The sequence below is a fragment of the Athene cunicularia genome (genome assembly GCF_003259725.1).
Source record: "Athene cunicularia isolate RWA chromosome 9 unlocalized genomic scaffold, athCun1 chr9_part1, whole genome shotgun sequence".
Classification (NCBI taxonomy): domain Eukaryota; kingdom Metazoa; phylum Chordata; class Aves; order Strigiformes; family Strigidae; genus Athene; species Athene cunicularia.
The window spans coordinates 10044377-10071192 of NW_020799110.1; the positions used below are offsets into that span (position 1 = coordinate 10044377).

Here is a 26816-nt window from a genome sequence, read left to right on the forward strand (position 1 = left end):
GATGTCCTCCTGCTGAGGAGGAAAGAGTGGCAGAAATAATGTGTGATGAACTGACCACAAACCCCATTCCCCATCCCCCTGCACCGATGGGGAGGAGGAGGTAGAGAAAATCAGGAGTAAAGTTAACCCCGAGGAGAACGGAGGGGTGGGGGAAAGGGGTTTTTAAGATTTAGTGTTTATTTCTCATTATCCTACTCTGGTTTGGTTGGTAATAAATTAATTTCTGCAGGTTGAGCCTGTTTTGCCCATGTCGGTAATCGCTGAGTGATCTCTCCCTGTGCTTATCTTGACCCATGAGCCCTTCGTTACCTTTTCTCTCCCCTGTCCCGCTGAGGAGGGCAGGGATAGAGCAGCTGTGGTGGGCACCTGTCATCCAGACAGGGTCAACCCACCACAGCCATATATCCACAGTTCCAATTATCTTTGTTCACTGCTGATTTATGAATAAATTCTGCTTCAGATTAGAATTTAGGCCTTTGAATTCAACTCACAGGTTTCTGGTCAACTGCTCCAGTCCTTTCAAAGATAGCTTCCTTTTCTAAATGTCTTTTTCTCCCTGAATGACCAAGTGCCCCAACTGCTGGCTCCTATTAAATTATTCTTTTTTTCCAAGGTTAGCAATATGAGTAAGTAAACACTGGTAATCCACAGTGAGTCACTCCTGTCAGGCACCTCACCTGGCACATACTGGTAAGCAGTTTGACACACCTTTTGTTTCTCCCTGGGCATTCTTACCTTGGTTTGGTAAGCTATCCTTCCCAGCCACACGTTTAGCAGATCAGCCCGGAGTGTCCTGCGTGTTGCTGATAAAGCACTAGAAGACCCATCCTGCAAGATCCATTCAGTACAGTCCTTGCCACACAGAGCTTTAAGCAAGGTCAGGCATCTTGGTCATAGTATAATAGCTGCTATGTGGGCAAAGTTGAGCTGGCTTACTTGTAATTTAGTTCATATGAAGATCATGCCCTGACAAGGCCAGGCAAAGTGGGAGGGAGGACAAGAGGGGCATTACTGTCTCATCTTCCAACTGATTCTGATACTGTGTCCCAGGAGAGAAGCCAGAGAAGACAAATAGGCTGGGATGCCACAGACTGTTTCTGCCATCACCTGAGAAAAATGGGTTACATCCATGCGCACCAGGTGACACTGGTGGAGGTGGGAGAGTGTGTGGGGACACGGCAGCGGGATGACTGGCAAGGGATGGAGGAGGCACCAGGGTGTCTCGCTGCAGCTCTCGGGACACTTTGAAGCAGCTTTGGGCTGAAAAGTCCCAGTGTGATCAGACAGGGCAATATTCTTCAAGTACGAAGCTAAAATTCAGCCTGTTTCTAACCACAGGCCCACCACAATGTTGTGGCAGGACGGTTACACCCATAAAAGAAGGAGAAAGAGAAAAGCGAATCTGCAACAATGTGAGTTTCCTCCAGAATTCGGCATCACCTCGAGCAGCAGCCGTTTCAGTTCCCCTCGTGCCAAAGCAGGCACAGTCATAACTCACAGGGCAAGCCAGAAGCCTCTGCTCAGCAGGAAGATGCAAAAAGCTGCCAAATCATGGGGAACGCAAACACACAACCAGGCTTTTGTTTGTGCCTCCTAACGGCTGTCCAACAGAAACAACAAATTTCTGGACTACATGTGGCTTCTTCTAAAAACAGAACATAAGGGTAAGTTCTTGAATCAAAGGTGCTACTGTGTGAGCAGAGACATCTCAAGAGAGAGGCATTTACTTTCTTAGCGCAAAATTTGAAATAGGGAGAAAGCAAATGCATGATTTAACCTCTTATTCACAATAGATTTACTGTTGTTTGACTAGGCCATAGGAACTGATAAGGAAAGGTGACAGAGGGACTGATTTGCTTTCACTTCACACCTGAACCATAGCTTTAGTGCTGCTGATTTCATATTGGTAGAACAGTGAGGAGAATTGGGCTCAACAGCTGTTTTTACAGAGAGACATAAGCTACAATATTTAAACATGGAATTTGAACTTTCTGCAGAATTACAGGATCAATTCTGTATCAAGAATTTATCTTTATCTCCAAATCCAGGGATATTTGCAACATATAGACTATTTGTTCCTTCTTGGATTTCAAAGATCTGCATTCTTCAAAGACTGTTTATCCCGTTTTGCATAATGGTTTCACCACATTTTCCTGCTCAGCATTTGAATCTTAGGATAACAACATATTCCTTAGTAGTGTCATTTACTCAAGCTCTAAATGTTTCGCCATCAAACAGAAAATATTTCAGTAGACTCATAATCACATTTACACTCATATGATGCTCTTCTGCCTGACCTGTCTGTAAATTGGGGGCATACCCTTTGTAAATTGGGGGCATACCCTTTGGAAGTATCACATGTTCATAATTACCATTGAAATCTTAGAGATGTGGCAGTGGTCAACACCTCTGACAACTGTATGTTTCATCCAAATCTGTCTGTATTTCATACAACACCTTGTTAAAAAAAGATTCACCGTATATCCTGGAAACGCAGCAAATGCTAGATGTACACAGTAGAAGCAGGAGGTACCTTTGACTGTGGTGAAGAGGATGGATTTTTCTGTTTCCCATGCCTCTTCATTTCCCATCCAAAACACAGAGTCTTATTCAAGCAGTTTTTATAGACTATGAAAACTGTAACAACCCACCAAACCAGGCTTTTTCTTATTAGTAGGGCCTCTGAATGAGTGCTATACAAACAAGCACCTTTTGTTATGTTACAGGAAACAGAGCTAAGTCATGCTAACGGGAGGGGGTGGTGCGGGAGGGACAGACTGGGAGCTCTTGGAGGAGAGAGTTGTGGAACTTAGGCACTGAAAGTCACAGGAAGCGAAGACACGTGCATCTGACCAAAGCCACCACTGTCTGTTGGCTTTGGACTTTCTCATGAACTAAGTTCACTCTACTTTTAAACAAATACCACTTCATACAAGTGGGGAGAAACCCACTGGGTTGCTGAATGATGTGAACAAGTAAAGGAATCAACCTCATAGAGCTTTATGGAGCTGGTGGGGTTTGACCATGCAAGGAAGGTGGTAGACTCTGCTGGGCCAGTTCTAGGGGAGTAAGTCTCCAGAATGGTGCAGAGAAAAGGAGAGAAGATAAGGCAGGAACAGGATGTACTGTCTGCACTCAGAGCAATCCGCTGCGATACTGTTCTCTGCTTATTTACAGTAGGGTGGTGTCTGGGATACATCAGACTGCTGGTATAGATTGGTCTGATATGAAAAGCATGTTAAACATTTGAATCACTGGAGGTTTTTTGTTAACCAGGTCTTAAAATACATTGGTAAAACACTAGTAATAGATCCCTTCCTATCAGTAAACCAGATAAAAGTTCAGATTTCAGAATACACACTTGTTAACTGCGTCTTGATTTGGGAATATCTGCTTGTGAGAGTTTCTCTCATTCACAAAAGCAATCAGAGTGAAAGGATAGAAGTAAATCTCTAAGTACTTGTACAGTAAGACCATAGATATTCATATAGACCTGCAAAAGGATTTACTTACTCTTTTCAAAAAGCATCGGGCAAGAAGGTCGGGGTTTTCAATGCAATTTTCTATCTCCTTAAGGAAAATCCTGAGAGGGAGAAAGGAAAGCAAACAGCAATGTAACATCCCAGTCACATGGTGTGCTACCTTCTGTGTAAATCCAGCCTAAAGCCTATGTTTTTGTAGTAAGAGGATTCAATGGGGACGTAACAGTTCTGACACACAAAGAAATATATATTTTAGGAAACTGGGATGTGGTTCACAGCTGATTGCCTGATTCATCAATATTATCATGTTTTCATCTGCTCACAAGCATCTCATACATCTGGTTCCTCTGGCTGTTGAGATTTGTTTCCAATATATAGCACAAACACCTGCTTCCCATTTGGTGATGATGATTTTTCAGAACAGCTAGAAAAGACAGAAAAGCTCTGTCAGATGCAGTTGCTTAATCAGCAAGCAGTGAAAATATGGGATGTAGTCCAAAGGCTTCTGCAGTGGCAGTCAACGCACTAAGCCTTTAGGGAAAGAAAGACCAGGCTTGCAAAAGGAGGGGAATGTCGTTCAAATGAAAGACACATTCTTTCAAAATAATACATAAACTGGAAAATAATTTTTCTACTATGTATCAACTACTCTAGCATAATATTTAAACTCGCAAAAGAGGGATTTTTATTTTGTTTAAATGTTTTTTATATCTAATGGGCAATTACTATCCAAAAGAATTCTTAAATTCTCACTTTGGCTACAGACAGTTTTACTTAATCAAGACTAGGAAAAGGAGGAAATTTACAGAAGTAGCCCTAAGCTTTGCTTTGTGAAAGAGGATCAAAAAGAGGTTAATCTCGTGCGTACTTGGTATTCTGTAGTTATGGACACTAGAACACCTTATCCACAGTGTGGACAAGGCTTCTGCAAAGGTTTATGATCATGTGAAGGATAAAATTCCTTCAGAAAAGTGCTATCAAATATATCACGTCTTCTGATGTGATAACAGAAATATAGAACAAATAAGCTGAACACTAAGAAAACTTCCTCTCAGAGGAGTTTTGCCAGAGAAGGAACATCAGGATTTAGTCCTGTGACAACTACCAGTGTACCAAGAGAGGTGGTAAAATACTTGCCATGAGGGACAGTCAAAATGCATAACAACAGAGGAAATCACTAGTAATGCACAAAAGAGCATCATCTTTCACAAAAAAAGATGAAACATGATCTGAGATGGGACACACAAAGTGAGGATGACTCTTCCTGCCTGTGTATGTGTGTGACAAACCACCCCACATAAAGGGAGTAGAAATTCCAGTAGCAGCCAAGGGTGTGGGACAAACGCCAGTTCCCACGTGCCTGTTGTGGAATTCGTAGATTTCTGGGAGGTTCCCAAAAAGAATTTCCTTCTTGTTCTGGAGTGCAGATGGAATCAGGTGTACTAAATTGGGATTGTCCATTTCTGAAGCATACCCCTGCAGAGAAGAGTGGAAAATAAAACCAGCCTGTTTTTACCAAGGAACAAGTACTGTGTCTGACACACTGAAAAGCCCCAGTCTATGTGCTTTTTGTTCTCAACCAAGCATACAAAGCCTTCTCCCTTGCCTGCTTTTTTTCTCATGCTTCTAATTTTCCCCAGAGCTTTTACCCCAATAGCTGTGAAAACACATTTTTAACCACAAATGGACAGGCTACTGGATTAACAAAAAAAAATATGAAATGATTCAAAAAGATGATTCAAAAGCCATTTTGGTCATGTAGGGATGGAAACTGCTAAGTTTGATAGACACATATCTTTCTGCTACATTGCTTCAGTGGAAAAGGGTTAGTTGGCTTTATTTGTTGAACTGTGGTATTTGGCTTGATTGTTTGATTGTTCTTGTAGAAACTGGATTGTGTTTCTTCAATAAAAACTTTGAGAGAAGAACATTCTGAGTGCAGATTTTTTAAACTCAAGAGTAATAGATCAATTATCAGAGCTGTCGGAGCCCACAGATCAAATCCAATAAAGAAGCAACCACATGGTCCTTCAAGTTCCACCCAAGTCCTTCAAGTTCCACCCAAATAAAAGCATGACCGAGCTCTACTCAGCCTCCATCATCCCACAGACTAGAGACCTCAGATTCCACACACACAAAGTATGCTGCTATCCTATGAGTTTCAAAAGCTCAAGAGTTATATTTGCAATGTAAGCTGCTCTTTTCCGTGTTCAGACACTACATGGGACAATAAACAAGAGGGGGAAGAGGGCCTTCTTTTTTCCCCAATCATTTTCCAAACTTATATTCACAGAAATTTAGGGTCTGGCCCCATGGAAATCAAGGGTGCTGCTTCTGAAGCCAATTGATGATATTTTGAAAAGGCACATTATTAACTATTTCTCAGGCCATAATTTTGAGAACCATGCAACTTTTATCATTCCGTGGACTGGGTTCAGAAAAGGTGCCTCTTCCTTTAAGCCCTGAGAAAAGATGTTCAAAACATGCTTTTCATTTTCCATCTCCAAGGCTGAGCTATCTTGCTAACAGAGCCTGTGTACTCTAAACACAAGGTGGGAGGTGAGGGTGCTCAACCCATAAAAGATGTGTACCCGCAGTGATTACTTAGAGGTTAAGCACCAGAAGTCATCACAGAAGAATTTCTTACCTCTATTATACTTTGAAGTTCTTCTACATAAACCCGTTCTGTTTCTATCAGCTCATTGATTATGTGGCTGAAAAGAAGAAAGATGGAAAGTTACGGTGTTTACCAACAGTTCAACAAAGCACACATGAAAGAAAAAATGGTTTTCCTTGTTAATTCTTTTTTATGCCTCTGACTATACAAAAAAAAACCTTCCTGTGAAATCTCTGACGGACATTTCTCCATACTTCAATATTGTGCCTTGTTGATAAGGTTAGAAGTCCTAAACATCCCTTGGACTATAATTTTTTCAGCTCATTTTAAACTCCATCTTGGTTGCTTCTGTTATTTTTATACCTACAAATCTGAAGAAAAAGATTAAAAATGCCCAAGAAAGCAAACAATAAAGGTTTCCTTCTCTAATCATAACTAACAATACTCAGTAAAAGGGGATTATATTTCCCAAGACTGTTACATTTCTGGTTTGCTTTCTTTTATAAAAAAACAAACAAAAGCCAAACAAAACCAGAATTGGTCATTAGGCTTCCTTTCTTTAATAGGCAGCAGGATGATATCAGAAGCCCGAAAACATGAAAGTAAATTAGAGCAAAATATTTATACTATATTTTGGACTTTTCTACTATTAGTTCAATGCTTCTAAGTAACTTGGAGACATATATCTTGAAGATGCCTGATTTATTTCACAAAAATATGGATGTAACCAATTCACTTTTGGACAAATAACTAATTAGATTTTAAAACAGAATTGCATTAAATCCCTCAATTTTTTTATGCATCAGTTGTCCCATATTCTCAAGAAAATGTTCTCTTTAATAGTCTTATGAACAAAACTTTCAGGATAGCTCTTCCGGGGGTTTGAGCAGTTTGTCCAAGTAGAAGAGGACCAATGCCTAGTATTCCTTTCCTGGTTCATGCTTCCTAACAATCTGTAACCCACAGCTACATCAAGCAAAAACACATCACCAGGAGGACACTAGGGAGTAATGTCTAGAGGAGCTGCAGTACAGCCAGTCATAAGCAGCACACAACCTGAGGCTAGTAAAGTGTAGGCAACTCTTGGCATCAATACCAGCACAAACATTTGTCTCCCTGTACCTACGTTAGGGTAAGGATGATATCAGTGATAGCTAGAAAGAAGAAAAATATCTTATGCTTGGAGACCCCTCTACTCAGGAGCTGTCTGCAACCTTACACATAAAATCAGTACCATTAATCCCAGGTTTCCCCCTGGAAATGTACTTGCTCAGTGTGCTACTAGCCAGCCAACGACATCATGGTGTGTCTGGAGGGTAACTTCCAGAGTAAATGCTACAGGAACTATGGGTTTTGGCAAAAATACAGAGTTCTGACATTTTGGTAAAAAGCTCTCCAAGAGACTGGAGGACATAGCAATCTGCTCCTCTGCTGTTTAGTACCAGAAGTTTGAAGCATCTCAAGGCTGCTTTCCAGAGGAAAATATAAAGACAGGAAAGTGATTTCTGTCACTCCTGCTGGGAAGCTCACTCTGACTGTATCTGGTTACCTGGTTTTTATAAATCAAGCAACAGTCATGTAATCAGCTAGACCCCATCAGCCCTTTGTATCATGAACAGCCTTTACACTGTTGCATCCACTGTAAGAGGATTTTGTCATCCTCAGCATTTTTTAGGATGTCCTTTTTGAGATTAATAAATCAATCCCACTTCTGATAAAGACTTCTTTAAATGGTATAGTCAGGCATTTGGAAGAAAAATACTCACATTTCAGGCAGTCTGAAATGCAAAAGCAGTGAACGAAACCTTACTTACTAGGTTACTAAAATAGATTAATTGATTTTCTTCACATTTACCTAGTCTTTTTCAAGGCAACACAGTTTTGCAGGCTAGGTGGGGACCACTTACTCTGGTCTCATAGATGTTTACTGCTCTATAGACCTCTACTTGATAAACATTATAAATACTGAGAAAACTAGACCTTCCCTTCAACTGACCCATACTGTTTCAATTTTTGTTATAAAATAACTAGGATTTCATAGGTATCTTGCCTTAACACCTTAAGTAAAGACAAAATTGCAGAGTGTCTACCACAAGGTAGGGAAATGGGTCAGGGCTGTACCCTTGCGCATTCCAGGAGTACTGACTCCAGTTAGTTAACCTCCACATTGACCTCAAATTGAGATATTTATGCACAGGAAAGCCTCATGTAGCAATAGGGAAAAAATGGTATCACCCTTCTTGACTAAGCAATACTGTTGAACAAACACGGGTGCAAAAGGTTCTGCAGTACTATGCATGATCTCATAAAGCCAAGCTATATTGGACTCTAACCCATGTAAGAGCTCTGCCCATCTTTCTCTGAATTTGCACACCTTTGAACTCGAAAATATGTTTGGGGTATGCTCAGAGTACTAGATTACTCCTCATGAGATAGATATGTCACTTCAATGAATGCACAGTCAATGTTCTAAGGGGCCATTTGTCCAAAAAACTATTTTACAAACATTAGCACTTGCTTTTACTGACTGAAACAAATAGAACTTTTATGGTTACATATGCCTTTCCTTTTTAACAGCCTAGTTGAACATAGAGTACCAGCTCTTGAATCCCCATTGTAAGAAATCTGGGGTTTTTTTAATCGATTTACTAACCCTAATTTTGTTTGGAAATGCTGTCCATTTCGGGCATTAAAAAAAACCCTAAAAACCACAAATAAGAAATGTTTTACTAGAGGAGGTTCTGTGGGACTCCTAAAACACTGCCACTGTAGTTATGGGGTTATCGTAAAATCAAACACAGTTCTGTAAGAAGATTTAGTTTTATTACTTAATCTAATTGTATACGCAGATTTATAGTAAGAGTAAATGCTTCAGCTTTTTAAGTGATATGAAAAACTTGTCTAACTAACCCTTTCCCTCCCTGTAAAGGTGGTGTTAGTCATTTTATCATGTTGGTTTCAATGACAGTGAAACAGAGACAAAATCATGATGGTAATCCTTCAACTCATGGTTAGAGTTCAAGAGCTTCACGTGTCTAAACCATGAGTCTGTACATGAAATGTAATCATTTTCCAATACTTCTCCACAGTGAGATAGAAGGATTTGCTGCCTAAATAAGACTTTCACTGCTCAGGGTTTTTTGGTGGGTTTTTTGGTCGTAGTTTTTTGTTTTTAACTGAGTCTTCTTCCAACCACAAATTGTGTCCACATGAAAAAAGATGAATTTGACCAAACATCCAGCATTCTGTCAGACTCAGCACACATGCTTTACAGCTGTTCCTACACTTGCCTCTTAGTGCCCATGGCCAAGTACATCTCTGGGATTTCCTACTTGGAACACAGGAGCTGTATGCTTCAGCCTCCCACTGTCCCCAGAGCAGAATACCCCTCACGCTTCTCCAAAGTGCTGGTGGGTGAGAATTCTATTCCCAAGGCTTCCACTGGTTGAAGATGTTGCATAATCCATCCATCTATCCATCTATCTACCTGTGCCCACCCCACAGTCTCCAGATCCTATTTTACATGGTTACAACACTATTCTGCTGAAAGTGTTATTCTGTATTTCTCTCTCTAACAGCGTTGGTGCTACAGCAGCCACCAGGAACGCTCAGTACGAAGCCATGAGAAAAGTGCTCCCAGAGTAACTGACCTGAATTGCTCTCCAAATAACAACCACAGCAGTAGAATCTCAAACACTAAAGGTTGTTGCACATGAATCACTCTCTCGTCAAGCTGTTAACAATACAAAGCGGTGCACTTGGTCAAGGGCCTTCCGCAGACCTTAGAATTGCCCTGACAAAGATGCAATTTAAGAAGAGTAAATTAAAGAGCTACTAAGTGTGTCTTGCTGCTATGGGGGAAAGCACTGAGAGAGTATAAAGGAAATACTTTCACACTGACTGTGTGAGCATGTTAGGTTGGTAAATGATGAAGCAGAATGCTCACTATATGGCACAAGGGGTTTAATGGCATTTGAGATAGTCTAATGGCCTAGAAAACTGGTAGTGACATCATCTGATGCCATGAGGGGTGAAATGTTCGTTCATCCCATCCAGGATGTCATGGGGCAGTGAGGGTAGCTCAGCATGCACCTGCTGCGAGTATCATGTTTAAGGAAAATATGATGCAGCAATTGATAGGACTATTGTCACAGGCAGTACTTCCAACTCCCTTTTTTCCTTGTAGGGTCTCAACAAGCATGACTAGGTTAGAAGTAATTTCTGGTGATCAGCTACATCGTAAGTCCTCGTTACATTGTCCATCATTTGAACAAAGCTAATATTGCGAAAGAAAACATACACTGTTTCTAAAAAGAAAGGACACTGGACTGTAGATAAGGAATTAAGACAAATGCAGCTAATCCATTGTCTGTCTAACTGCTAAGAAGAAAGGACAGGCACCACAGTTCACCCTAATGTTCATGTCAACAGTATCACAAATTAGACAAAAAGTGAAACAGTGAAGGAATGAAAAAGCATATCAGAAAAAAGAAGAATACAAGCTAATCAATGGCAGACCAGAGATACAGGCCCTTACTATATTTAGAGTTTTAAACTCAGCTCACAGTTCATTCAGTCTCTCTTTTTTTTCTGTGCCCGTGTCTAAACTACACAGCAAAGTTTCATGCAGATTTCTACCAGCTTTCGAGGGCTTTTCTCCAGCCTCCAGTGCTGCCACACTGCTCACTAGCCCAAATAAGCAGACTGCTCCCTTGGAGGCAGCAGCAGATGTAGCAGTGATGTATCTGCCACCCCACCTGCTTTTGTATTTGCTTCTCCCTTCAGAGAAACATGAAAACAGGAGCTGGAGCTGGGAGGGACGGCTTGAAATTTTGCCCTTGGTGCCAAGGGACTGCTCACGGTTTGGCCAGTAAGTATGAGAAATTGTGTCCCCTAAACAGGCTCGTTGCAGTTCTCTGTGTCTGAGAGGATTTACAGGTAATTTCAGAAGAGAAGCAGCTTGCAGCCTCGACTTTGAACTCAGCATTGTGATTACAGGAGTGACCCAAACACTCCACTTGGTGACTGGAAAGTGAGAAAAAAACAGGTCCAGCTGGGACGTGTGAAGTAAAGGGGGGAAATCTTCTGCCCTCCATTGTTCCTTCATTTCAGACATTTTACAAGAATATGAGGTTTGGATGGCAGTAGTCCAAAGACAACAAAACTCTGAGATGACGGAAGTTTATGGGCAACTCTCACAAGGATAGCTCCTCACGAGGATCGTTCCCAAGTAGTTGGTCATCTCAGCATGCATAGTGAAGGATCAGGCATCTGACCTAAAGGTCTCCGGTTTCCATGGAGTCTGAGAAATCCCTGAGGTACTATCTGTAGGCATCCTTGTCACCAGTAAACCTTCATTCCACTGGAGTATACTTACTCCTTCCACAAAGACACAAAGAGATTCACCAGATTAGAAGAGTTCTAAAGGTGAAATATTCTGGTCCCATTAATACCTGACCCACTAGCTTTTCTGGTGTGGAAATAATGTCATGAAACACTGCTCAGGAGAGCAAGGCCAACTTTCCATCTGTGGAGGGAGTCTACTATGTGTCCTAGCAGAGAGGGCTCAGCCAGCACTAACCTGGCAAAGCACTCTAAATGGCAGGGCCTTTGCCTTTGGTGCTACCATAACTTGGCAGAATCAGGATGTGTGTGGCAGGGAGAGATCACACACGAGCCTACTGATGTGATGTTGTCAGATGTTCCTCCAGCAAAGGAAACTTCTTATTATGGGAAACAGTTAAAATGCATGAACTAGTTCACATTTCTTTAAATTATTGGTCTGGGTTTCTCATTAAACATCATGGCCTTGGTTACACTAAGACCACATTTCCCACAGGTATGATTTCACATCAGTTTCCTCTGGGCAGATTATTCTTGCTTTGGCACCATGACATCCCGTGGCCCTGCAGTACTACTAAGATCTCCCACATTGAGCCAGTTTCCACCTGAAATGACTCCTAGCTTTGAGAGGCACTGCAGTGCCACCACAATAAGTATGATAAGAAAGGAGAAAGTAATAGGAAAACTTTCTACTTTGTCATTAGTGCTCTCATCACTTAGATTGTAAAAAGCTAATTGAGGATCAAGGCAGAAATTTTTGTGCTTTTTCCCTGTCCCCTCCCCTGGCCAGTTTTCTGCAACAGGAGTGAGAATGTAGGAGCTACAAAGCACAGCAAAGCATGGGAAGAGACTTGGTTTTAGCCAAGGTTGTAAGTGAAACCTTGAAACTGAAGTAAATGCTGGTGTTAATTAGCACCCTTCACTTGTACTGCTGCATTTCTCTGTCACTGCCTGTGCTGACATTTAGACCAAATGTAGCTATTTATATTGCTTTGGACTGTGCAAATAGCAACTAGCAGCGTTGCTAACCAAGTACAAACTAATGCTGTGCTGCATGAACATGTTGCAACAAAACTTATGAGTCAATAATATGAGATGGCTGCTTCTGGCAACTGAGAGCGCACTACTAGGAAGGTCCTCACCACAGTGACCAGAAACAAGACATGTACCAGGCCATCATATATTAATAACTCTTCCTCCTTTCTTCTTCCTTAATAACAGAAGAAAAAGGAAACATAATTGAATGGCTGGCCGACTTCCCCAGGTGTGTCAGGTCATTATGCAGGTCTGTATCACAATAATTCTGGGACGAGCAGTGCCAGATGGTTTCTCTGTTGTGATATGTGCTACCTTAAAAATTTCTATCAAATAAAATGAGATGCTAAGCAGAAATAATATTTAGAGACTACCACAAGTTATTAATATCTCCTCTGGCTAAATCTCAATGGCTTTCTGCTCATACAGTTACTACTTGTGCATCCTGCTCGGATGGCAACACAAAACTAATTCAGGATTTTTTTGTTTCCATAGCTGTGCTTCTCTTCTAACAAACTCACTGGCTCACTTCCATCCACAGATCTTGTTTCCCTGCCAGGATTTGCTATCACAGGTGCCTGTCTTGGTAAGGAGTCTTTTCCCCAGAGAGGAACTGGAGCCATCAGATCGAATTAAACCAGTGAGCTTTTCTGAAAAAAACTCCCAACAAACCAACACCCATAAAACATAACTGGTGCTCCAAAATTATTATGCTGCACACACCCTGTCTGCATGACTGATGTGGAGCCAGCAAAAGTGGCACTTGTGCATGGGTACTCCATATCTGTCTTGCAAAAACACAGTGTCTGGAAGATAAAAAGTTAGTATTTTCAACAGCTGAAACAGCAGAATACCAGTGTGCAAGAGCAAAATACTCCATGGAATTTATTAAATCAATAAAAATAAAATAAACATCACATATATATATATATATATCTACTTAAGATAGAGACCTACTTAAATTGAAAATACTGGCTCTTTTAATACCTGAGGCTTCTAAAACAAGAGAAAGGACTGAACAGAAGTGTGTGCAGTGCAATGGACACATACACTTAGAATTAACATCAACATTGGACATAAGAGAAGTAAGAGTGAAAAATCTACTGGTTTGCAAAATTGAGCACAGTGGTAAAGCCTTTATTGGCCTAACACCATGGTTAGTCTTAAGTGTTGTCAAATTTCTGTTTCTGAATGTAAATAAAATATAATGAAATTATATTTTTTGCAATGGTATCTCCTTTGAGATGGTATCTAGGTCGTAGATAGTGAAAATCTCACTGTCCCGGTGGAAATATAATCAGCAATAAATAGCACATCCAGTTTCGAATTAGAAATTGCTACAAGAAATTCTACAACTGGTTCAATCTTAAAATCTCAAAATTATCTCTGTGCTATGGAATCAAAAGAAATGACAGCACATCACCTGCTGCGTAGAGGAAACTTCCATTCCACTTACATAATTACTTTTAAGAGGAATTTTTTTTCATTTCTCACAGTGCTAAAAGTGCCTTTTCCAGTTGAAAAGTATTTTCAACTGAAATGATTGTGCAACAGCTCAAGTGAAATTTAAGTAATGAGTCAGTCACTGTACTTTACATCCTAAAGTGGAATAAAAGATCATTCTGGACGTAAGAACATTAGTTTGAATGGAACTTTATATTTGTTAGCTGATACAGAAAACCCTTCTGATTTCTCTGACACATATTCCTCTTTTATTTTTCTCCAAATGAAAGAGCAATGCTTTTAAAGAACAGTGATTGTTCTTAAAGCCCATTTCATGGCTGCAGATGAACCCCAGCTAACTAACTTGAAGAAGCACAAGGAATTTAGGTAGTACGCTCCATCTCATCTGAAAATTAGTGCCCCTACTGAAGAGATTGTAATTGGCTGCCTAGGTGATCCTACTCTGCTACAATGCCAAATGGATTTGTTCATTATTATGGAAGTTCTTTTGAGCACAAGGACTGTATCTTTATTAGAAATATATTTCTGTGACTGAAGTCACCATTTATAGTATTTTGCTTCATCTGAAATGATCTGATCTCTTCACATATAAGGAATTGTCCCACATTCATTGTTCCCAAAACAAATTACCTTGGGGAAATATTTTTATATATCTTAATTAGTTGACCTACATTATAGGAACCAGAACAGAGTTGTTAATGGAGAGGCAAATTAATTAAATCACCTACAGAAAGGAATAATATGAATAGAGGACTAAAAGTCAAATGAGTTGTTTCTCATCTCAGCCGTGCATCTACACTGAAATGATGCAGCTCTCTACACAGACCTGAGCTAGCTTTAGACGATGTGGGTGCTGCAGACTGGTCCTTACTGTAGGTCAAAAATAGGTGCCAATTAGCAGGGTAAATATTCGTCAACTACCCCTATTTGTGAACTACCCATCGGGCCCACCTTGTGAATTCAGTCCTTTAACCCTGCAGCTGCACCATTTCTATTTGATGATAAAGTTATATTCAGACCGGTGATATCTCAGCGTTGAGTAATCAATTAGCTAAAAGCAGGTGAATAATTTATAGATCAAATTTGCCACTAATGTAACTGATAAGTGGAATTAGTACTAGGCCGTATTTTAGTAGATTGCAATAGGTTGCTAGCAGATCGTGATCTGTACAAGCTACTTGACACACAATATGCTTGTAAAATACCTGCATGTAACTGTGACATCGCAGGTTAACCAGTTGCTCCCATACTGTGGAGACTTCCATGTAACTTCTTAGCATTGTTTGCTTGCTTGAGGTTATGAGTATTTACATATAGGCCACAGAATTAAATTAATGCCTCACATTTCAGTATTCTTCCTTAGAAATACTATCCAATCAAAAGGAAACCTGATTTTTAGGGCCAGGCAGATCTAGTACAGCTGGATCCTTAATCTACTACAGCAAAGTATATTGCATAAAGGACTTAAAATGAAGACGGGGAAAAAGAAATAATTCTTCACTATACTTGCCTAAGAATGGATTTAATCTGCTAAACTGAAATCATTAGGGACACTCAAGTTTACCAGCCAGCAAAGGAAGATCACTGCTTTTTAAAATATAAAAACATAAAAATATAAATATATACATATATGTATCAAAATTAAATAAAGTTTACTAATAAATTAATGTTGAGATTTACCCTTTTACTTGTTTCTAACCAGTAAGGACTAGAACATACAGTCACAGATTATAACCAAAAGATAAGACCTCTAAAATAAAGCACTCTAGATTTTGCATGTCCTATCATTGTGGAAAATTCCCAGGGTTCCTGTGTCCTGGAAGCCATTTCTTTCCTAGATGCTTTTTTCTTAAAAGTTGGAAATAGACCAGGTAAAAGATCTCTAGATATGTAACAGTTTCTCACTTTTGCAACAATTTTTTTCTAGGCTCAACTTGACTTTTAAGACAGAAACCACTTTCAGTTTACATGCAGTGTACTTTTTCCATTCGTTTGTAGACACGATACAATAATATCCAAATACCAGTTGACCTCATTGAGCAAGAAATCTGATAAAGGCTGACAGTGCTGTGGATTTTCCCACACAGAATGGTAAAGCATGGCATTTGAAAAAGGGCTTTTTAAATAAAAGCAAAAGTTACAGTGGTAAAAACTGAAAATTTTTGGACAAGACCAAAAAAATAAAACCAAAAAGTACGTTAAAGGAAGCTTAATGTGGACTATTTATACTGAGAATTCATGTTGACTGCTAGAGCTCAGGCTCTAAGTAAACCCCAAACGTGCCCACAGCCTCTCTCCAAAATTCTGTGTACTCTCAGGCGGGTATCCTTGCTGAGCTGGTATGACAAAGGATTCAGGCAGATGCGACTCTGCTAGGTACAGATTCCTACACCGCCCTAATCTCCTACTCCAGAGCACCTCCGTTAGGTGGTACAACTAGCATCTCTCACGCCTGTGGTACTCGCTCATCCTAATCCTGGCCCTGCAAGGACCTTTTGTGCTGGGCAGAGCCATTCTGGATTGGGACACAAAATTATTGTTTACTTCATGAAAATGGCAACACAAATACTATCCTGAAGGGCCCACTGCTGGAGGTAGAGAAGAGCTACAGTGGATTTGATTCTCACAGCAGATCTGCCTTTGATAGCTTTATTCTGCGAGACTTTGGAAGGCCATTTGGTTAGAATGAGGAATTAGTTTTATTATTAAAATTAATAAGAACTGATTTTACAGCCAGCCCTGAGTTTATATTGGAGAGTGCAGACTAGGGAAGTGAATGTTGCACTTGGAAGAGAGGGATTAGATTTGATGAAGACGCCTAGAGCCTATGAACAGGCTGCCCAGGGTGGTGGAGTCACCATCCCGGGAGGAGTTTAAAAAACGTGCAGATGTGGCACTTAGGGACATGGTTTAGTGGTGGACTTGGCAGTGCTAGGTTAACAGTTGGACTCAATGATCTTAAAGGTCCTTTCCAACCTAAATAATTCTATGATTTCAGTCTGAGATATGACCTTAAGGAGACTCCAACCTGCAAAATCTGCTTCTCCCTGTAATAGGACACAGCATTGTGCCAGACTTAAAATCTACGGTACTTCTGCCCGAGCTCTGGTAGATCTTTGGATATACGCTGCTTTTAAACATCCTCAAGAATCACTATTCTGTGGGGCTTGGGGTAAATCAACCAGGTAGTAGTCACATGAAAATGGGAACGGAACAGGGAAAGAAAATCCTGACAAGCTAAAATGGAGTTTATGGGAGCAGCTGGAACACATATTCTGCTTTAGTTAATCTCTTCTTGGCACGATTACATCAGTAAATTGTGAACTGCCATGGCTAAGGAGCAAACACATCCTTTTTTTGTGTGTCATGCTTTCTCCTCAGCATTAATCTGGGTCAGAGGTAAGAGCACACCATGCCAGGCAGAGCTATTAGAGAGGCTGGAGCTCTTGGTGTGCTCTACTCACACAGTAAGTCTGGCCTGGGAGTACAAGTGGGGCACCCAGCACAGACAAACAGAACCTATGCATTTTTACCAAGAATAACACACTCACTGCCACGTTATTTAGCTCTAATTCAGGTCAGATGACATAAAGGCAATATTGTCCATACTAGTATGTCCAACATGACTATTAACCAGGGAACAGCATTTGAAGACAAGTTTGCAATAAATAGAAATGCAAATAAAGCATCAGTGCCTTCCAACTAGAGGCTACAAAGACAACAGTGTATTGAATAATCTGGATACACACAGGAACTTTGCAGAGGATCTGCTTGACAGACAAGTGATACTATATCGAACAGAATTCCTGTTAAGACCCGTGTGAGGAAAGAATGTTCCTGCTGGATGAAAAAACCTAAGTGAATTTTCAGAAGTAAACACAGCATTCTATACATGAATATGTCACAAATCTTCCAAACCTGGTTGTTATATTCCTGGTTAGTGAGCAGCAGGAAATAAAGTCAGTTGGTGATTTACTGAACAGTGCAGATGATAAATCACTGCTCCATTGCATCAGTAGCTACAAAGGACTGAAGGATCTCCCATCTTCTATGTCCTGTCTGCTACTGTCCTGCAAACCACACAATTACTTAGATCAGCCCACCCTCGGTGCAAGGCGCTGACATTCCAATTGGGCAACAGGACACGCTCTTTGTGCTGCTGTAAATGACGGTGTGAGATGCTCAGCACTCCTTAACTGACCTACAGAGCAGTTTCAAACCAAATTGTATTGGAACTGGTGTATAGGGAAGACAGGTATACTTGGGGAGCTGTGTCTGAAGTATTTTACACCCTAAGAGGTGTGATTGCTCCTAGTTTGTTTCAGTGGTTTCTTAGCCTGGAGACTGTCACTTGTGCAGCCCTTTAAAAAGAAAGTGGCACCATCTGGACTGAGGTGTTATAAAACCATACCAGTGCCTCTCCTTCTCTTTCCCCATCCATCAGCTTGGCAGTGATAAGAGAACTGAGTAACATCCTCTGTTCCTTGGCTTCTGCCTACATGACCTGAGATTTCTAGGTGTCCTTCACACAAATACAGAAAGGCCAAGGACTGTGGTCAACCTGCTATGTCAGAACAAAGCGAGGTTTTTATGGAGAGGTGATAGAGCTACACTTAGGGGAGAAACAAACAGAAGCCTTCAGGGCCCACACGTGCTTCTTCAGACTAGATATATCCAGTCCTAGGCCAACACAAAGCAGCCTTTATTTGCCTCTGCTCTATAAACCCTGTGATGGATCAGGGAGTGGGAGAGAACAGGACTTTACTAAAGTCCTGGATATGCATAGCAAGTAGCCATCCAACAGATGATACGGATTGCCCCCCACTGACTAGGTGCTTCCTGAAGTTTCCAGTGCTTTTCAAGTGGAGCACACATATTCCTGTGACACAGGACAAGACAGAAGATACCTCTGATCCTAATGTCCCCATGTGCCTAAACCAAACCAACCATCCAGGATGTGCATGTGGCCAGCTGCATTCCAGGAGCCCATCCAGAGCCAGCAGGCAGCAGAACAACTGCACAGAAAAAAAAGTTGAGGAATTCCTGGAATTTCTGAAGAGTATTAAAATAACCTTAGTATCCAATAGCAAGCAGGTATGAGAGATAATAGCAGAAGTGGCTGCTTACCCCTCTTTGATACTTAGATTAAGTGCAAATTTTGTAAGAAAGCATGTGAATGTTGAAAGTGTTTCTTTCAGCTTTCCTCTACCTCCCAGATTCTTTGGAAGCAAGGACACAAGGACTTCAGGAAGCCTCCAGAACATTCAATAAACCACTGTAATCTAACAAAAAGATTTTTTTTTTCTCCCGTTCATAATAATTTTCTCAGTTCCCAGAACTATTTGGATCCATAGTAGGAATATGTCTCCTCTTGCTATTCTACACACATTTCTATCAGCAGCAAGATCTTCCGACATGGCAGCATATATTTCACTTCACTTCAAAGATCTTCCCAACCCTTTAGGCTGTAATTACTGTTGTAAGTGCTGGAGCCAATCTGCCCAACAGGGAAACTTCTCTGAAAACAAAGATTTTGTAAAGGTTGAAAGAGATGATGGCAGACAAGAAATGGCTAGTGGCTTCTTGAAAATTCGCCTTCTGACTGCTCTTTCATTAAGTCTGGTGAAAGAAAACAGTCCTCTGTGCCCAACAATAAAGTTAAGAACACAGTTTCTCTTTTAAAATGTAGGCTCCAAGTTCCTCCCCTCTAGCAGCTGAAAGTTTTGATGAGTCTGGAAATCAGACTGGAACTACATGCTGTTGGGGTTCTACTGTAACACTTAGGTCTCAACCACTCACCAAAGTCACCTTATCTCAACTGTAAGAGAAGTCTCTGTTATATTATATTATAGTGTGACATTTGTTACATCTTGCATTTACACACTGTAGGGAAATCTTTGAAATGGATCTTATATAAAAGGGGAAACTCACTCCCCCTTTTGTGGTTGTTCAGTCTGGAAAAGCAAAGGGTCCAGGGAGACCTTATTACAGCCTTTCAAAATACAAAGGGGGCTTATAAGAAAGAGCCATTTACCAAGGCCTGTAGTGACAGGACAAGGGGCAATGGTCTTAAACTGAAAGAGGGTATATTTAGATTGGACACGAGGAATAAATTTTTTATGATGAAGGTCCTGAGACACTGTAACAGCTTGCCCAGAGAAGTTGTGGATGCCCCATCACTGTAAGTGTTCAAAGTCAGCTTGGACAGCAACCTGATCTACTGAAAGATTTCCCAACCCATGGTGGAAGGGTTGGACTAGATGGTCTTTGGGTCCATTCCAACGCAATCTATTCAATGATCCAACGATTTATCTCTGCCTTCTGTAAAGGCTCTGCATCTTTGGCCAAGAGCTAATAAAATCAGGGATCTTAGTCCTTCTCTCCTGCCATACGCAGCTCTGGTGATTACAACCAGCACTTGGACACCAAAGCTTTTAGTAGCAGTCCCTGAGCAACTAGTATTTTTGACACCAGTCCATACCTAAATTTAGCAATTCCCAGAACTAATGTCAGTGCAACTTTGCTATTGCTGATTTAGAATAGGGCTCTGGCACAATATTCTCATTCTGAAAATAGCTTCTAATTCTTCACCCAGGGCAGAAGCACTATCCTGTTCTACCCACACAACCTGATGATTCAGTGACGTACTTAGTTATTCTGCCTGATTTATGAAGCTGCCCAGTCCTTGTTAGATCAGTAACACTGAGGGTAGGCCTGACCCAGATCTTAATATCTTAATATACACTGAACTTAAAGTACTCTTAAATTTGAATCATATCCAAATCTGCATTTGGAACCTGTCATTTTAAGGGTACAAGAACCTTCAGGCATAGACCTGCAAGTTGCATACTCTGGGATGTGACTGCAAAGTGACAGCTGGCTGCTGGTGTGCAGAAGTAGTGATGCCAGGTGCTCTACAGATGTCCTCAGCATGTAAAGCAAGCTTAATGTGCATGTTCAGAGGACAAACCATGAGTTTGGACTGTGTACACGATTGGAGGCTGTTTTACATGTATACAGAACTGCTCCGTGCACATGTGATAGGTAGGGCCATCCCATATTCTTAAACTTGACTCACTTTCATTTAAGTCACATGATACCTCTGACTCTAAACCCTAGAGCTGGTCATTCATTAAGTTAATTCTATCTGAATATAAGCTCTAGGAGAGTTTACAGTCTCATGAGAAGTTAATTTAGAAAGCAGAGAGTATGCCACTTACATGACATCCCACATCTGAGCACCAAACCAGAAATGCCTTGCAGTTTTCCAGCTTATTATTCAGCAGTAATAGACATGAATGAAGATCAGACACAAGTAACATTACTGCAACTCCTGCCACTGCCTCTGCACACCTACAGCTTCAAGATACATGTTGCTGTGCTCATAAGTGATCACTGTCAAGGCCACATTGATGACCCACTGTTACCACCAACACCATGTGCAAGATCTGGAGGCATCTCATGAAAAGGGTTAAGCTGTGGTCAGAAAGTCCAGCAACATGTCATAGTTCCGTGTTTTCAGTGGGAAGCACTAACATTGACTAACAAGGTCTCCCAGCCCTTGTTGCAAGACGGACTAGAAAAATGATGGGTGAATCTGATCCAATACCAAACAACCAGAAAATATTCTGATTTACAGGAAATTCCATTTTGTATCTGCTGGGGATCAATATAAACTTGTTGGATGCAGTTTCTTGATCAGTTTATCCACTCCACAACTGTGAAGGAATAAATATGTCCTTTTGCACGCTCCCAGCCACTCCATCCTGCCCCCTCCCTTGCATTTGACAGCAACTGTACACCAGCATGGACACTCAGATAAACCAGTGAGCAAGATGAGTTGACCCAACTCAAAACTAACTTCACAAAAAGAAAAAAAGTCATACTAGCTGCACAGTTGCAGCTGCACAAGGAATACAAACAGACTACATCTGGTGGGCATGCGGAAAGAGAAGGATAGGAGAGTAGCAGCAGCCCTGAATGAGTTTAGTCTGATTGTGAAACTATAATCAGAACAGACCTATGAATCAGATTTCCTTTCATAAAATGATACCAAATCAGCTCCCCATAATAACAGTTGAAAACAAATTGCAAAATATCACACTATTCTAGTTAATGCGTCTAAGATACTAAGGAGTGCAGTAATAAGGACCCCATGAACTTCGGTCAGTTTGCTACAATAACATCTATACAAGCTGCCTACAGCCACTTGTGTAAACGAACTAGAAAGGATTGCCCTCTTTGTGATTTTATCAAAAATGTCCAACTATCTCATACTTACAGTCTAAATTCAGAGTCATGTGATTATGAAAGACCATTGGATTTCTCATAAAAGAAACATCTCATGGATACACAGAAAGATTTGAAAACGCAAGCCAAAAGGCTCTCACTTAGAATATGATGTAACGAGAGAGTTACAAAGACCACCTGACTGTAAAGGCAATGAGAGTCCAGAATTATGATTTTGGAATGGAGGGTGCCGGTTTGGCTTATCAAACAGAACTGTGCTTCTGGATTTAAAAATTAATTCTAACTTAGTATTTTTAATGTGTAGGAGGCCAACTTGCCAAACACAAGCATGAAAAAAATCTCAACTTGGAGCCTTCCAAAGTAAAATGCTCCAAAGGCATTTAAAAATTAAAACATTTCTATGTTATCTGTGTCTTGATCATCGATCTTGAACATCAATCAAATACCTCCTCCCCTGAATCTTAAACTCAGGCTCTGTATACTGGGTTGCACTGGATGCAACAGCCGGGGCACACAACTGCTGTTTGATCATGCAGGTCATCCTGTTGGAATGGATCTGTGTGATGAAGAAGGCAGCAGCTGGGCCAGAGGCACTCCACAACCCCTCAGAGAGCACTGGGTGACTTTGTCAGGGCTCCACGTAGACGAAAAGGCTCAGAACCATTAAATGACAGATCTCTGACCCCAACGTCCTTATAAAAATACTTAACTGGTAAGCAGGCTTCTGTATTACGTTTTCTTTTCTAGAAACAAATGACTCCTACCGTTCTGTCCCACTGGGCAAGAATAGCTAAAGGACATGGCTCACACCGAGAGCCGGAAACACGAATAGCAGAGCAGCCTAACACAAATCTGCAGCACTTGCAATTCACTCTACAAAATTGTAACATCTAGGTATTTCTCCCCTGTTGAATCTTCTCAACTCATTATCTAAGCTGAAATAGGGCCTGAAGTCTCCAGCCAGAGGTGAGGCCAACTGTGCCAGATGGCTGTATGCATACAAGGGAGCAGCCTGTCTGAAATCCCACTGCTGCAAGCATGCTACTGTACCCTCCTGCATCACTTCTCAAGTGTCAGCCCTTACACCAACAAACTCTGCTCTCTAAACACCTCTGAAGACCTGTGTGCGCTGTAGCAGAGCATGACAGAGTGTGATTCACACGCTGAGTAGGCGTTTCCCAGAGAAAAAGATGTCAAAAGGGCTTTTTAGAATAGCGTGCTTGAATAGTGCTCTTTCCTTTTCTCTTGGTTTAGATATGCAACCTACTATGCATCTCTGTCAGGGCTGGGGCCAAAGTGAACAAGATATGGCTGGGATGGGGTGTTAAAGATTTAATTTATAAACAAATGCTGGTAATGTTCTAAAAGAACATTAACAACATTACTAGCGCAAGAGAAGACATGAAGCTTTATTTCTAAATAAGTTTTTACCTCAACAGAGGATATGACACTAACAGGATTTTGGATTTTTTTTTTTAAAAAAGACAATAAGTTCTTTTTTTTTTTTTTTTAATTTATTACTGCAAAATAAAATCCCTGAAGTGATACAAATAGAAACTCTCCCATTGTAATTTCAGGTCAGAAGCAGGATGAAGCCTGCTTACTTCACTGACAGAGATGCTTCTTTTAAATTGGGGAAAAATTAGATCAACCAAGATGGGGAATTAATGAGCATAAATGAAAGGCTGTTCATCCTTTGAGTGGATGTCACTTTTCAGGAGAAAAGTGGACCCAACTGTAAGACAAACTGAGTCACACTTAACCAAGTCTATTTGTCGTGCTGATTAGAAGCAGTCACTTTTGCTCAATAATTTAAAGACTTCTGACTTTGCTTTCTATGGACCTAGTTCTTAGAATTTTTTAATTATGTCTGAATCATGTTTCCTCATACACATATCTTAAATTTTAAAACTATGTCCTGATTTGGAAAATGTGACTCCTTGAAGCTGTATTTTCTGGAAACTGTATTATCAAGACACAGATAACATAGAAATGTTTTAATTTTTAAATGCCTTTGGAGCATTTTACTTTGGAAGGCTCCAAGTTGAGATTTTTTTCATGCTTGTGTTTGGCAAGTTGGCCTCCTACACATTAAAAATACTAAGTTAGAATTGCATGCTTATAGTTGTATTTGGTTGAAGCATAAATGAATCATTCCTAGTGTGTTTTGGTTTTTTTTACAGTTAGTTGTGGAAGGAATAATCCAGCTGCTATTTTTTTTTCTTACTTGGTTTACCAATATCAACTGAAAATGAAAACAGGAAAAACTGGTATCACCTGCCAAGAAATCGGTGCTCTAAAGCATTTTAAATATCTATCCTTGAGAATTCCACATTCTGAAAGGGACCATTTTATCACTGATAAAATGCTTGAATGGGATGACACCTAAAAGAATGAAGAATAAAGTTAGAAAAAAAAAAACAACCCATTCATGAACTGGGGAAGGAATCAGCAATTACTGTGTTGGTGATAAAAATGAATGATGCTTTGTTTATAAGGTTATTTCTACTGTTATTTAAACACTGCCTAGATAACATGCCAAATTTGCACATGATCTACAAGCTTCTCCTGCTAGGATGAACTGCCAATCATAAAGAATTATATTTTGTCTTACTGAAGAATCAAACAGACGAAGAGAAATCTGGGAAGGCTGCTGTAAAGTGTTTAGTCATACTAACACATACAACAAGAGAACGAAGAGATCAAGCGAAAAAATCCTTAGGCCTTGAAGTTTCCCTAAACAAAATCTGTATTACAAAGCAACACATCCTTCCGTGGGATTTTAACTGCTCAGGTTTTACCCTTGCTCTGCTCTTGCTGGGTGCCCTTGACAACAGTATTCCTATCTCTGATTTTCTCTCTTGTGTGCGAAAAGAAAACAACTCCTCACCTCACAAAGATGTTGTCAGGTTTATGGTTGTTAAAGTGACAAACAGACACTAATTGTCATGACATTCAATAGTTACCTTTCTATGAAGTCAGTGATGAGGTCAGGAATGATTCAGATCAATCACACTCATGTGAAAGAATGGAAGATACACAACGGGCTTGTGTTTGATACTTATGTTCAGTGAGAAATCTCAGATTTCCAATAAACCATAGAGGCACAGGGTTATAGTGGCTTTTCAACTTCATTTGAATGAGCTTTTTTTTTTTTTTTTTTAAACCTCGTTTTTATCTTTACAAAAGTATTGCAAAAGTGCATTTAATGAAGGGTATGTTTATAGTGCTTACCTTGGTTTGTTTTTTTAAATACTTCCATCTCGGTCTACTGACCACAGAGATTGACTTACTGATGTACTTCAGCGAATCTGGCATTCCCCTCAAGATGATGCAAAAAAGTCACCAAGGTTTGTGGGGAGGGTGGAAGAGAAAAACCCCCTAAAACCCACTCTTCCTTCCGTCTCTGAAGATTTCCAACAAGAAAGGGAAATAAACGTTTCATTGTGACCTACAAACTAACCAGCCACAATATGTTATTTAGCACCTCGGAGACGTAGAGCAGCAATTAGCTGAAGTTTTATCGTGTCCCCTAAAATATTTTAAAGATATAACTTCGAACTTCTAAGAAACATTAGTTTTAGCACTTTGAGTGTCACTGCAAGACACTGTTTCCCCACACTGCAACCTCACCCTCACCACCTCCTCGGCAGAGAGGAAGAGGAAAAAAAAAACATCGCACCCATCTGGTACACCGGGAGTATGGATAATCCCAAAGGCACCCAGTGCCGCAGGCGGGCAGGGTGTCTATAAACAGTGGGACATCTGAGAAGAGCGTCGGGAATCCACGGCTAAGCCCGGAGCGCCTGTAAGGTTCGGCGGGGGGGGAGGGAGGAGAGCAGAGGGAGAGGAGGAGGAGGAGGAGGAGGAAGAGGAGGAGGAGGTGGAGCCCATTGGCTCCCGGGGCCGAGGGATCCTATATGCTGCTGGTGAATGAGGCGGCCCCGAGTGCGGGCTGGGCGCCGGCTGCGGCGGGGCGAGTCCTCTTCCCGCGGAGGAAGCGAGCGGAGAGCGGTCCCTGCCCACGGCTTCGGTGAGGTACGGGGGTTCGCGGGGCGCCCCCCGTCCCCCCTTCGCGAAGTCTGTTCGCTTGCGAAGAGTACTCGGGTCGTTCGTTCCTCACGTGTGAAGCGAGTAGCTGGGTAATTAAAATTAGCGAAAATACCTTGTTTTCCTAAACGCTTTTTTTCCTCTGTCTGACTTCGGGGATCGTTAAGTGCTGGTTTATGCAGGGGAGGAGGGTGTCTCACTTATCCGCCTTTCTGGAATTGCGGTTCCATGCTTTGGACAAACAAGTTTTCCATCTGCTTTGTTTAAAAGGTTTTTGCTACAGACCGTATCCACGAACTCCGTACGCGATCGCCTTGCTCCTCTCCTAAAGAAGGGTTTTGTCGGGGGTTGGGATTTCAAACTTGTGTGATAAACAAAACCCAAACTTCACCGCCGTTTTAAGGTCTCTTTTGTGTAGCCGCCTAGCAGATTCCCCCTCAGACTCTGATTAATGCCTGGCAGTCGGTTATATTCTTTAAAAAAAGAAGAAAAAACTCGGAAATTTTTGGTGTTTTTTTCAGGGTCTTTCTCATCCCCCGAGCCGTGGAGGTACAACTCGCAGCTACTCAAGCACT

General features: G+C 41.0%; 2 protein-coding genes across 16 annotated transcripts in view; one reads left to right on the plus strand and one right to left on the minus strand.

The window, feature by feature from the left end:
• The window catches only part of MCF2L2 (MCF.2 cell line derived transforming sequence-like 2), a 181072-nt gene that overhangs the window by 41867 nt on the left and 112389 nt on the right, over window positions 1-26816 (minus strand). For all 15 annotated transcript variants that reach the window (XM_026854534.1, XM_026854533.1, XM_026854530.1 and 12 more), the window contains exons 16-18: window positions 6130-6196; window positions 4843-4958; window positions 3514-3583 (exon numbers count right to left, since the gene is read on the minus strand). In XM_026854534.1, the coding sequence (XP_026710335.1) occupies window positions 3514-3583; window positions 4843-4958; window positions 6130-6196 (253 nt within the window). The remainder of the gene's footprint in view (window positions 1-3513; window positions 3584-4842; window positions 4959-6129; window positions 6197-26816) is intronic.
• B3GNT5 (UDP-GlcNAc:betaGal beta-1,3-N-acetylglucosaminyltransferase 5) overlaps window positions 25426-26816 on the plus strand; it is a 20234-nt gene continuing 18843 nt past the window's right edge. Inside the window, exon 1 of the mRNA XM_026854550.1 lies at window positions 25426-26224. The gene's annotated coding sequence lies outside the window, so the exon portion shown is untranslated. The remainder of the gene's footprint in view (window positions 26225-26816) is intronic.